This window comes from Danio aesculapii, chromosome 22 (assembly GCF_903798145.1).
Source record: "Danio aesculapii chromosome 22, fDanAes4.1, whole genome shotgun sequence".
Taxonomy (NCBI): domain Eukaryota; kingdom Metazoa; phylum Chordata; class Actinopteri; order Cypriniformes; family Danionidae; genus Danio; species Danio aesculapii.
In genome coordinates, this window is record NC_079456.1 from 35,769,038 (window position 1) to 35,783,641 (window position 14,604).

At 31.9% G+C, this 14,604-nt stretch overlaps 1 protein-coding gene across 6 annotated transcripts in view; it reads right to left on the bottom strand.

Moving 5' to 3' along the window:
- The window catches only part of LOC130216718 (ephrin type-B receptor 3-like), a 79,625-nt gene extending 76,743 nt beyond the window's left edge, over positions 1-2,882 (bottom strand). For all 6 annotated transcript variants that reach the window (XM_056448606.1, XM_056448603.1, XM_056448601.1 and 3 more), the window contains exon 1: positions 2,322-2,882. In XM_056448606.1, the coding sequence (XP_056304581.1) occupies positions 2,322-2,385 (64 nt within the window). In that variant the 5' untranslated portion in view covers positions 2,386-2,882. The remainder of the gene's footprint in view (positions 1-2,321) is intronic.
- Between the last annotated feature and the right edge of the window lie 11,722 nt (positions 2,883-14,604).

Below are 14,604 nucleotides of genomic sequence, written 5' to 3' on the forward strand. Positions count from 1 at the left end.
TGTAATTATTCTCTTGTTTCTCATGTTAATGCTGTTTACCCCCAAAATGAGCCTGTTATTTCGTCAATAAAGGCTATGTCTGCCTTTAAAGCGCTTGGTTTTGAGTTGCCACTTCAATGAAAGAGCAGATCTGCTCCGGAAAAAAAAGAAAACACAACAAACACATTAAGAAAAAAAGCAGAAAATGTCCTTCAGGCGCAGGACGTTTGATTTAACGACTAAAATACGGCAAATGTAGCCTATGTGAGGGCAAAGACAAACAAGAGTAATGTCGGTATTTTAGTGTATTGATTTATGAGGTCAAATGGTCTGCAGTGCTCACATTTCGCGCGGCGTACCTCAAGGCCTCCGACAAAATACGCCTTGAATTACTGTAGTTGCTTACAGTACATGAGACAAAATGTGTTTACCAAGCTCGCATGTGCTAAATAATAAGTGCAGTGGGGTAGTGGGAATTAAAACCAGGCCTAATTGCACAAGAAGAAAGAGAGAGGGATAGAGATAGAGACTCGGGGAAAAAAACGCGTATGATTTCAGAGTGACACGTAACTAATATTATACATAGGCTACAAGACATCAAAGCGGGCAGCATAAATGCATAAAACCACATTTTAATGCGTGTTGCACAGTCCTGAACCTTTTTATTTAGATTCAGTGAACACTTACAGGATTAAAAGAAAAATCTCCAGGGACTAAGAATATGACTTGTTGTCAGCTAGAAGCAATAAAATTAAATTAATAATTCTTCAGTGTTAGCGGATGATATCGTCCGTCAATCCTACACAAAACAGGCACTTAATAGCATTATTGATTATTAAATTATTCATTGCAACCCTTTTATTGAACATTAAGTATATCATTTCATTAAAATGAATGATACTTGTGTATAATTACTGCCAGTTTGATTGATTTTCGGAGAGGAGCTGGAAGAAACTAGGCCTATATAATAAAAGAGGCCCGTGTACCTTTCATAAAACATATAACCATATTTAATCTCTTGATAAGTTATCAATAAACGCGTAATAAATGCGTAAATCAATAAAGGAAGTTTATTTTAGAGAATAGAATAATAAATACATACCACGCATTTGCAGTAAGATAGACAAATAAGTATTTTTATCTAAACAAACCAATGAACCAATTATTCAATTATTCATTCTCATCACTCAATAAAACATTAAAATAAAATTTAGATAAATAAGTAAAACAATATAGCTTCGGAATTAATGAGCAATAGTGTAAATGGAGTGTATTAATCCGACAATTACCGTGTAAATAATAATACAAAAGAAAGGCAAGCTTTTTAGTCTTAACAAGAAAATAATAGTTACTAATGTTGATAAAAGCGCAACCAACTGCGCATCAATAGCAGGCTATAACTCCAATTTGATTAAATAATAAATGCAGTTTCCAAGAATCTCACCGCCAGATACACAAAAGGCAGGTCAGGGCAGCAGTACAAAAAGCAAGTGTTCACGATTTCATGCTTGTCGCCAATTGTATGGTTTAAAATAACGATACAGAAATAAATCGACGTTGTTGTTCTCCTCGAAAATCTATTAAAGCGCCCGCTCATTTTCATCTTTATTGGAGTCAAAAGGTCCCCTGCTCTAATGGGGGTCCGGACTTCGAAGAATTAATTGAATCTAAAGCCAGCTAAACTACTGATCCAAAGTAATTCTAGAATAAATAAACCTATTTTGAATAAATAACTCTCTCTCTCACACACACACACACACACAAATATACACGCAAGCACACACCAAAAAAGGCCATATAGCCTAATTGATCCGCAACATGCCTGACATAAGAGAAAATATACAAATGCGGAGCAAATAAAAGGTAAATATTGGGCAATGTATGGACTCCACATATCGCACAAACTTCTTTCTTTTTTCTTCCTTTACAAAAAATAAATAAAATAAATAGATCTTTTGAGGCATCCTGGATTTGTGTGTGAGTGACAGAGAGACTGTTGAAGTGAGACTCCCTGTAGAGACATTTCCTTAAGGAAAGACAGAAACTATTGTCTTGGACAAAGAAAATAAACAACAATTAGCAGGCAGAAGTTCTGCAGTGTAATTGCATGTGTATTGGTGTCATTCAATGGCCGGACCCATTCCCAAGTGCCTTTAAAGAAATATCGGACCATGCGCGTGTTTCAGCATTAATTAAAATGCGTATTTACATTTTTTAAAATATAGTTATAATTTACGGCATCTAAAGCGCAACATAAACTACATAAACGCGCATCAATTTGCCTCCCAGACTCTCCGGACAGAGTTGAAAAGCTCTGCGCTTTATTTAATAGGCTCTCTTACCTTCAACAGCCGAGGACAGAGGCAGCAAAAAGCCGCATAAAAACAGCAAATAATCCATTGTCATAAACCAGAGACTTCGGACATGAAAGTGGAGCTCCGGGGGGAGATTGTAAAATCCTTCAGACCCTCAGTTCAGCTTCTTTCTCCAACTTCAGACGTCTTCTGCTCAGCTCTGTTTCCATAAACCGCAATCCTCTGAAACGCGCCGATAATTTCAGCAGAGTTTATGTAATCCCAATGTGCAAAAGATATCTAATAAAGCAGCGCTGAAAGAGGTTTAAAACTCATCCACCTGGTATAAATGCTCCATGCATGGGTATTTTTTCTTTCTTTCCTTTTTCATCAGTGGAGAGAACATGCGTGTCCGTTTATAGATGTTGCACGGTGAATATCCCTATACGGAGAGCAGTTGTTTAAATGTCCAATCCTCCTCAAATGTCATTCTGGTGTAGTCCGGTTATAAAGCGCATCCAGTAAAATCACCTTATAGCCGCTTTACGCGTAAAATCCCTGAGCGCGATCCTCTGCTGTTTCTCTGCCTTTCCATGTGCGCTGGAATGAAGATCTGCGGCTCTGAAATCAAGGAAAGGGTGAAAGAGGGAGAGAGAGAAAGGCGGTGGGGGCGGAGTTACGCTCAGAATCAGCTGTCAGTCATCATGTGGCTCCGCCCACTATGTAATCCGGCGTGTTTGGCGGGATGAGAGCGCCACTCGGCGGGAATAAAAGCTAGCATGTTTTCCGTCTTTCTCTTTTTTTTGAAAACGAACCTAATAATATGTTGTTTTACGAACATGTTATGTTACAGTGTGTACATTATAATAATTATAACACTAATTGCGTTTTCACAACTGCCTATAATTGAGAGGTTTTCCACAGAATGGGCTAATTAGCCTGCGAAGTACAGTAAGTAAAACTTGTTTTGCTTAATACTTACACACATAATTATACTGCTAAATGAGCACTGTGATCTTTTATTAGCAGTAGTAATAGTTTGCTTTAATGGTTCTTGAATTATAGAGAGTAGTTTTGAAGCAGGATAAGGGAATTGTTGAAGGTTTAGCAAATTGGAGAAACACTTCAGATGTGCCACATTAATCTGCCTTTTTTGTCAGAAGTGTGTTATAATTTATATTAAACTAATCACACTTTGTTAAAAAAATTCAACATTAAATAATATATAACATTATATGCTGTATTTTTCAGAAGCAAATTTAGACTTCAGAAATCAAATACAATATGTTGTTTTGTACATCTTGGTCTTGTTTTTGTAACACTTTTTTGTTTTTATTATGAAAGAAAGAACATTTAGATGTATGAACAGTATGAACAAAGAGACAAAAGGGGTTACATAAATAAAATTCCAGCAAAATAGACACGTTTAAATGATTTACACCAAGAAAGAGTTTTACATGAATAACACTTGTTAGAGGTTTTTGTTTTATATGAATAACAATTGTTAGAGGTTTTTTTTAAGGAGTTCACATATAAATCAAAGTCATTTCTGAAAATAAAAAGTAAGGGTGTTTCTTTGAAAATGTACATTTATGAATGTAAAATTTAGCCAAAAATAAATAAATAAATTAATTAATAATAAATTTACAATGAGAAGGATCTGCATTCAGAGAGTGACCAAAAAAAATAAAATTTTGGGGAAAACACAAAAGCTTGGAAATAAGTATTGTTTAATGAAATTGGAAAAGTTAACCCATAACACGTTACAGTAAGTGCACTCCCAAAATAAATGATTTGGTGTTTCATCATACTGAGTACAAAATGAGCATTTAGGGGAAATATTGTTATTACATTTAGCTAGTTTAGGTATTTATTAGGTAGAAATAATGAACGATTTCGATTAAGACCAGGAATGTTTTTCCAAAGAAGCCAAAACTGTTCCCAATCTATGTCACTAAGTATATTAACCGATGCAAACAGGTAAAGAGATCCGAGAACTATCTAAGTGCATATCTTTGTTTGACATAGAACTGAGAAGAGTTTGGTCAACAAAAAGGTGTTGTCAAAAATAAAAGAATCTAAAGGAAACTTTAGGGCCAGACTTGACTAAAGGTATAACACAATCAGGGATTGCACCAAAAACAATGGCATATTCTTTGGGGTGAGTGTGTGTCACACCTTATTTATGTCCTCATTGCCCCCTCTTCGGCTTTTATGAATGTCATGTAAAAGTAGTGAATTAAACAAATATTGAGGCTAAATGGAACAAATATAGGAACTAAATTTTGAAGTTTATTTACTTGTATTGTAACTTTAGGTTTAAATTATACATTACATGCTAAACTTTACATGAAAACAAATGAGGTAATCTGTATTTAAAATGACCATGATTAAACATCCCTTAAAGTTTTCATAATTTTGAAGAATTAAAAATGGATTTTTTGTTAACTTTAGATTATTTGTAATGTTACCTAGCAAATGCCTCACTTTCTTAGATTCAGCTTATTAACAAAGCTGCTTGTATTTTATGTACACTGGCCAAAATCACACATTGTCCAACTGATTTAAATTAAATTGAACTGAATTGTTTATAATCTAACAATTATATTACACAGTACATTAAGGGAGATTTCTTTTACATATAGACTTATCCACTAACAGCTCTAAATATTGAAGGTGGATATGGGTGAAAATAAAGTGAGATTTAATTGATCCAAAGCCAGCCGAAATAACCCTGAAATGATCATAAATGCTGCCTTTGGAGTTTTTGTTCCACCAGAGTTCAGATAAGTGTGGTCTAGTATTTCTGGAAGACTGTATGGGAGAGCATTGCTTTTTTAATGAAGGCATGCATTGATATCTCTGTGCTAGTGAGGAAAACTGAGGCAATGATAGGGAATTTAAAAGAAAACGTTAGTCTCATAGTACTTTTTTATTATTGTTGTGGTGCAAGGTCTATATATAACGTATTTAATATAATTAGTAATTAATATAATATATTTAAGCATGGCATTAATTCTCCTGAGAATATTATAAATTAATATGTCTGTGAACTGTATGTATAAGATCTTAATGTAAACTCGGACCCAATACCAAGCCTTGATTCACCCCAAATGTTCTATTTAGTTTTCGCTGACCGCCGATTGCCAATACAAGCAAACGTTTCATATTTCAGATCAAATTTAGATATTTCAACTGTGCTTGAGAAGTCAAGCGCTTCAGGAGACTGGCGTGATGTTATGTTTGGCACTGCTAGTAGCTAAATCTATATTTATAATCTTAACATACTGACGTCATCAATTACTTCAACTAAAGGCGTATCATTTTTACTTTGCTTACTGAAGCCGAATGATTAATAAAAGACATAAATCAGATTACATTTATACTGTATTAACTGAAACTGTATGTTTATTCTGTATTAATAGTGTTATTTTAACAATGTAATAAGGCAAAAAAGGTGTTTGACCTGATATTAATGTACTGTTAGTGAGAGTATGGAGTGCATTTCCACATTTCTATCATATGTTTATTATTTATGAAGCTGCTTTTACTCGGTGTGAAGGCACGAGTGAGATTTGATTTATTATGTAGGCAGCGCTTTAATGAAATCGCATGTGCGATCTGAAAGAAGGCTGGGTCATGAGAACAAGGATTAGCCGCACACTGAGAAAGTCTTTTAATAAGAATGTTTGTGAAACGAACAAAAAAAAAAAAAGCATGTGTGCGACGCCATAAATAAGAGGTCGAGCTAAAACCCTGACCAAAACTCCAGGGTCTATTTTGCATGAACGGAAAATCCAAGTTAATAAACCGACTGGCTGGTTGCCTTTTAGTTCTGTGTTGTTTTGCAGAACTTTTATTACTTGGTTATTTGTCATTATACGTGAACTGTTTTAAAAAGGTTAAATGTGATTTGAATTCTAGTTTTCATTGAGGACTTTTTCTATTTTATTGTCCCTGTGAATGGTAATAACCATTCTGCGTGTTTTATAAAAGGTCAAAAAGTCTGTTTTTAGTCATACAGCAAGATTTCTTAATACATTTTTACTTGTTGGATGTCCGTGGAGTGCTATGAAGGAAAAAAAAAGGACAGACTATGCACCTGGCATTCATTACAAGCTCAATAAGTAAAGTGGCAGACATTTTATTGCCATGCGGACATATGGAAATTTCTCAAACTTACACCCGTTCCCTTTCCACTACTGGCCTGCTCAACGCCACTGCTAACTTTGATGCCGGACTAACAAACACTAGCGCAAAAGCAATGCGGACGTGAGCATAATGTTTAATCTGAGCAAATGCAGAGAGAAAACAAACATCTGAAGATTAAATACAGGTTCTTCCTCTTCTATGACAATAATTTGGCATAATCAGATCCTTAAACTATATTATTATATATAAAATCTGAGTTCTTCCAAAGTTCATTTTCCTTCTGCTTAGTCTCTTATTTATCAGAGGTCACCACAGTGAAATGAACCACCAACTATTCCAGCATATGTTTTACGCAGCGGATGCTCTTCCAGCCACAACCCAGTACTGGGAAACACCCATGCACTTTCACATTCACACTCATACGGCCAATTTAGTTCATCCAATTCACTTATCGTGCATGTCTTTGAACTGTGGGGGAAACCGGAGCACCGGCACGAAACCCACGCCAACACAGGGAGAACATGCAAACTCCACACAGAAATGACAACTGACCCAGCCGGGATTTGAACCAGCGACCTTAAGGTGTGAGGTGACAGTACTAACCACTGAGCCACCGTGCCGCCTTCTTCCAACGTTACTACCTGAAAATATTATAATTTTAACACGTGTAGCTATATCTTAAGTGTAACTGTACAATACATTATATAATCCTCATGAAGATATTATAGGATATTTTTTGATTGGAGGTAAGGGCTAAGGATTAAGAGGACCCAGTACACAGCCCTGTATGTTCCGTTATTAGTTTTAAATAAAACTACACTGTAAAAATATCCTTAAATTAGCCAGGTTTTCCATATTTTGTGATTCGTGTTTTTATTTTTCTCCATTTATTTAATCTTTTGAATTGCATTATAGGAGCTTCATCTTTCCTTCAATGACTTTTAACCTTGAGAAGTAAAAAAAAGTGACTTTTATGAACAATTTTAATAGTTTGCAGTGCTATATTGTCTAGGTTGGTGTTGTATATTACGCCACAAAACCCTGTAATAAACTGCCAGCACATTTTCAGTTACTTAACCCACTTATTTCTCTACATATTATTTCTTATATACTTTATTATTATTTCAAACGACTAAAATGTCAATAAAAGTCATGTTGTTAAACTGCAGAGTTGAATTTTCAACATCAAAAGTCGACAGAGCACAGATCAACATCCCATAATGCAAATCACAACCGTAAATAAACTAAAACACTTGTGAATCACAAAATATGGGAACTAATAATTAACAAAAATGTTTTACAGTGTAGTTATTTAGAGAGGCGATTATGAATACAAGGGAAAAAAGACATTTGCATTAGCCCCATTGACCTAAACCACCTTATTTTAAACTTTAGAAAATTGTAATTTAAGATTCATTTGGTAAATAAAACCAAAGTTGTTCAAAATAGGATAAGTGGTGTGTTTATTAAACGCGGTTATTAAGGTAAAACTTTAGTTTAGGTCACAATTCACAATATTAACAAATCAATAACTAACACTAGTAGATTAATAAGCTAGTAATTAGCTTTTTGTTAGTAGTTAGTAACGTAGAAATTGTGTTTAGGTGTTGGGTAGGATTAGAGATGCAGAAAAGGATCATACTTTATAACTACTAACGAACAGTTAGTGTCCTAATAATAAGCAGGTAATAAGTAGGGCCAAACAGAATCTGCAGAGATTTTTTTGCTATTTCAGCACCGAATTTAGTATCATAACAAAAAATTTAATATATGTAATAAAAAATACTTTTTTTTTAGCTTTTATTTAATGTTTACAATACAAATTTAATTAGATCCACTTATTTGGTAAACAAAGCAAGTCTCTCATATGATTTATCAACAGAAAGACAGAAAATATTACTGTATAAATTATATTGTAAAAAAAAAAAAACATGGACATTTTCATATTAGTCAATAATATTATTGAAATAAATAAAAAAAACTGAATAAATATAATTATACACACATCTACACTAGTAAATATACAGACTCAATGATGGGCTAAAATCTGCAGATTTCTGCACGCGCAGATTTTGTGTGGGCCTAAAGTCAGTAATCAATAGCATGAATCGTGACCTAAACTACAGTGTTACCGTTATTATAAACTATATTATATAATACTTGTGAGAACATTAAGAGAATGATGTAGTTATATTGTTTGTATTGTTAAGGGCCCAGTATAGAGCCTTGCTGCACGCCAATGTGATGTGTGAGTGCTGATTGCTAATAAAAGCAAAAGCTCATTATAAATGTCACCTTAGTTTAATTCAAGCTAATAATAAATAAATAAATAAATAAATATATATATATATATATATATATATATATATATATATATATATATATATATATATATATATATATATATATATATATATATATATACAGATGGGAAAATAAGCATTGATGCACTGAAAAATCTTTCAAGCAGTACTTCATTCAAGTTATCTTTCATTTCAGTTCAATATTATTTGTTTTATTTCTCAAGTAATATATTTTAAGTTCCAAACATAGTTAAATATAAATGTTTTTAATTAAGAGCTCAACTAAGAAATGTTTGTTTTGACCATTGTACAATTTTAAGGTTATTTACACTGGCCAGTGCATGCGTATCCAACAGAAGCTCTATATGATTTGTACTTTCATGGACTTAAAAAAAATAATAACTGTTTAAGGCAAATGATTTATTTTTCATTGGCTCAAGTGATCAAATTTAGATGTGAAACCATTACCCTAGATTTTTTTAATTGAATGAATGAACGTTTTATGCGAATATGTCTTTTGATTAAAGATGTATCTTCTCGTTTAGAACAAAAAGAGAATTTAAACCGATTTGACTTTCTTCAACAAGACACATATGCTTTGTACCATTTTATATAAAATTGTTTTCATGGAGATAGAAAATACTGTTTAAGGCAAATTCTTTATTTTTCATTGGGTCAAGTGCAAAAATTTAGATGTGAATCATTACCATCATTTTGTTTTTAATTTGATGAATAAAAGCTTTTTTCCAGTGTGGGAATGATATTTCTGAAGGAGCTGTTGACATGGAATTATATATTTTTTTGAAGCAGCTCATATTAATTTATAGTGACGAAGGGCAGAGGGTTGCTGAAGAACTACTGAGAGATTTCAGCTGCTGTCTGGGCTTTCACTGCCTTTCTACACCTTCCTTTCTTCATGTGTTCAATACTTTTTCTCTGCGTCAGTACATTTTATTACACATAACTTCATTTGTAAACTAATTAGGTTCGTTTTCTTTGCATATATGGATATCTTTGGTTGTTACCAACATCCGGTAAAAATTTCAGGTCAACAGCACCTTTAGGAATATGTTGTATGAGTAAAATGGTGACATGTTCAATACTTATTTCCCCAGCTGTATATATATTTATTATTAAAAATAACAAATTACTGTCCAAACAACATGTGTTTAGTTTATTTGCAATAAACTATGAAGCATATGAGCATACTATTATACTTTTCAGAACAAAGACCCTGTTATAGTATAAGTTACTGTCTGTAGAAATGTTGTTTACGTCATTGCTCAGGCATCTAGGTTTAGAGGCGACGTGCTAATTAGCATCTCAGCACCTCCAGAAAACCCCCCTTAATCAATGCCGTCACACATGCTTCTATCTGCTTAACTGTACTGATCTCAGTTTTGTTCTTTAACACACACACACACACCTGACATGTGTGGACTGCATGACGGGTTTCAGCCTTTTAAAGTCCAGCTTTTGGAAATGTTTTGTCTCTCAGAACAAAACCTAATTGCTGTGCCACAGAGAGCAAGATCTGCCTCTGCCAACACACAACAATGAGACATTTCTCAGAAATCAACACTTCAATTCAGGATTCTGATTCGTGCCAAATGTTGTACTAAAAGTCACATTGGACGCATAATACTATACAATTAATTATATACAAAATAAATAAATAAATATAATAATAATAATAATAATAATAATAATAACTATTATTATTATTATTATTATTATTATTATTATTATTATTATTATTATTATTATAATAAGTTATTTACACAGTGACCTAAAAATGTACAAACAAATACGTAAGCTGTACATAATATAATATAATATAATATAATATAATATAATATAATATAATATAATATAATATAATATAATATAATATAATATAATATAATATAATATATATTTATTTATTTCTATTTACAATCAATTGTGATAAAAATAAAATACATATTTTCACGTTAAAAATTATTATTAACTATTATATTTAAATAATATAAAATTAAAAATGAGTCAAAAATAATATATATACAAATAAAATTTCTATTATAATACATAATTCATGATAACAAATGTGTAATGATATATGTTTTTCAGGGTATTTAAACAATCGAAGAGCTGGATATGTAGAAAATATCTATATATGTCTTTGAGAACATTTAGGATATTATTCAACTATATTATATAACATTGAAATATTATTGACAAAACAACAACAGCAAGAATAATTTTTATTTATTTATTCATTCATTGTTACTGGGCTTTCAGATTGTATTTATTAGTTTGTTTATTTATTTATTGTCTGGGCTTTCAGATTGAATTTATTTGTTCATTTTTTTTATTTATTTATTTGTTGTTTTTAGGGCTTTCAGATTTGATTTGTTCATTTGAACATTCATTTATGGGGCTTTCAGTTTGTATTTATTTATTTGTTTGTTTGTTTATTTATTTGTTGATTCAGGGCTTTCCGATATCATTTGTTTATTTATTCATGCATTCATTCATTCATTCATTCATTCATTCATTCATTTTCTTTTCGGCTTAGTCCCTTTATTAATCTGGGGTCGCCACAGCGGAATGAACCGCCAACTTATCCAGAATTAGTTTTTATTTGTTTTTTTACGCAGCGGATGCCCTTTCTTATTTTTTCATTTATTTATTTATTTATTTATTTATTTATTTATTTATTTATTTATTTATTTATTTATTCATCGTCTCTGGGCTTTCAAATTGTATTTATTTATTTGTTGTTTTAGGGCTTTCAAATTTCATTAATTAATTCATTCATTCATTCATTCATTCATTCATTTATTTATTTATTTATTGTCTGGGCTTTTAGATTGTATTTATTTATTTGTTTGTTTGTTTATTTATTTATTTGTTGTTGTTTCAGGGCTTTCAGATTTCTTTCATTTATTTATTCATTCGTTTACTTATTTAATTATTGTCTGGGCTTTTTTCAGGTTGTATTTATTTATTTATTTGTTTGTTTATTTATTTATTTATTTGTTGTTGTTTCAAGGCTTTCAGAAATTCCCTTCATTAATTAATTCATTTATTCATTAATTAATTAATTCATTCATTCATTCATTTATTTATTGTCTGGGCTTTCAGATTGTATTTATTTAATTATTTATTTATTTGCTTATTTATTTATTTGTTGTTGTTTCAGGGCTTTCAGGAATTCCCTTTATTCATTCATTCATTCATTCATTCATTCATCTGTTTATTGTCTGGGCTTTCAGATTGTATTTATTTAATTATTTATTTATTTGCTTATTTATTTATTTGTTGTTGTTTCAGGGCTTTCAGGAATTCCCTTTATTCATTCATTCATTCATTCATCTGTTTATTGTCTGGGCTTTCAGATTGTATTTATTTGTTTGTTTATTTATTTATTTGTTGTTGTTTTGGGGCTTTCAGGAATTCCTTTTATTCATTCATTCATTCATTCATCTATTTATTGTCTGGGCCTTCAGATTGTATTTATTTATTTATTTATTTGCTTATTTATTTATTTGTTATTTCGGGGCTTTCAGATTTCATTCATTCATTCATGCATTGTCTCTGGGCTTTCAGATTGTATTATTTGTTTGTTTGTTTATTTATTTATTTTTATTAATTGTCTCTGGGCTTTCAGATTGTATTTCTTTATTTGTTTGTTTGTTTGTTTGTTGTTTCGGGGCTGTCCGATTTTATTTTTTTATTCATTTTGTTTTATCCTATGGCAAATATCTCTAAAATCCTAATTAGTGAATGACGAATCTCTACTCAGCCCCATGGAGAGGCCATATATAAACCCAAAATGTCGTCCTTCTAGATGCCCTCCAGTCTGACGGTGTTACCAGCGATAAACCAGTAACTATTAACCACACACAGGTCAATGTCAGAGGAGCGACAGCGGCTCACTTTCATTTCCAAATGCATTTCCTATATAGGAGCTGTGTGTTATTACAGGATTGAGGTGATGCAGAGGTCAGGAGAGTTGATAAGTTTCTCATCCAGAAAAGTCCATTACATATAAGCGTATTAAAAGCCCATCTGTCATCATCTCGCTTTATGTTTTCAACATAACAGTGGAGAAAACACTACCAGTCAAAGTTTAGGATTAGGATGATCATTTTTAGATGTGTTTTTCTAATCTGCTTACATTGCCAAAAAATATACTCTGAAGAATAGAAGAATATTTGTAAAAAACAAACAAAAATAAAATAGTAAATTGTTCCAGCTAAAAGAATTTTGTTTTTCCTCAAGGTACAATTTATCTGCTTCAATTATTTGGTTTTACGTTAAAAGTTTAATTAAATTGAATTTTGAATTGCGAATTCAAAATATTTTTTTATTTTATTTTAATATAATTATTTACTTATTTAGTTTAATTTAAAATGTAATTTTCTCTGAATTGAAAATTTGTTACACAAAGTAAAAATATTGGTTAATATGAGTCCAATAATAATAATTTATTCATTTATTAAATTATTTAATAATAAAATAATAACTTATTTTTACTTTGGTACAATATATAGTCAGAATTATCAGCCCCCCATTGATTTTTTTCTTTTTCAAATATTTCCCAAATGATGTTTAACAGAGCAAGGAAATGTTCACAGTATGTCTGATAATATTTTTTCTTCTGAAAGTCTTTTTTGTTTTATTTTGGCTAGAATAAAAGCAGTTAATTAAAAAAAAAACATTTAAAGGTCAATATTAAGCTTTAAGCTATTTACCTTTAAGCTATATTTTTTTAATGATAGTCTACAGAACAAACCACAATTATACAATAACTTGCCTAATTACCCTAACCTGCCTAGTTAACCTAATTACCCTAGTTCAGCCTTTAAATGTCACTTTAAGCTGTATAGAAGTGTCTTGAAGAATATCTAGTCTAATACTATTTACTGTCATTATGGCAAAGATAAAACAAATCAGTTATTAGAGATGAGTTATTAAAACTGTTATGATTAAAAATGTGTTGAAAAAATCTGCTCTCAGTTAAACAGAAATTAAGGGAAAAAATAAACAGTTTATTTATCTAATAAACTATAAGCATAATTTATATTATTATTCATTAATTTTCTTTTCGGCTTAGTCCATTTATTAATCTGGGGTCGCCACAGCAGAATGACTGTGACCAACTTATACACACACTCATTCAAACGCATACACTTCGGACAATTTTAGCTCACCCAATTCACCTATACTGCATGTCTTTGGACTTGTGGCGGAAACTGGAGCACCCGGAGGAAACCCACGCGAACGCAGGTAGAACATGTCAAACTCCACACAGAAATGCCACCTGACCCAGCTGAGGCTCGAACCAGCGACCTTCTTGCTGTGAGGCAACATCGCTACCTACTGCGTCACTGCGTCGCCTATATTATTGTTATAATGATTTTTATTATTATTAAAATCGACAGTGTAGTTTAAATAAATGCAGCTCCCTTCACTGTATAAAACATATCTCGTATTTCAGAGCCATCTCCCGCCACCCTCCCGTTTTGTTATTTCTCCCGGAAAATCCTGTAATTTCACCCCACCCCCGGTCCTCAGCTTTTTGATACAGTCTGTAACACCCCCGGGTCACCAACATTGGTATCTCAATAGTATCTGATCACAGCGGCCGCCTGAAACCCAGTTCATAGTACAGTTACTAACACCACAGTGCAGTTACTACCCGATTCTCAACTGTGTTATTCAGACAAGCACACACCGCCACCCCCTAACCTCCCCCTAACTCAGTCTCCCAGAATTTCAGAGACAAATGTTGACAGGTATGGTATAAAATGATGACAAAAAGTTATAACACAATTTTTAAATTTATTAATTGAAGTCAATAAGACATTAACAAAAAAAATTCAAGTTAA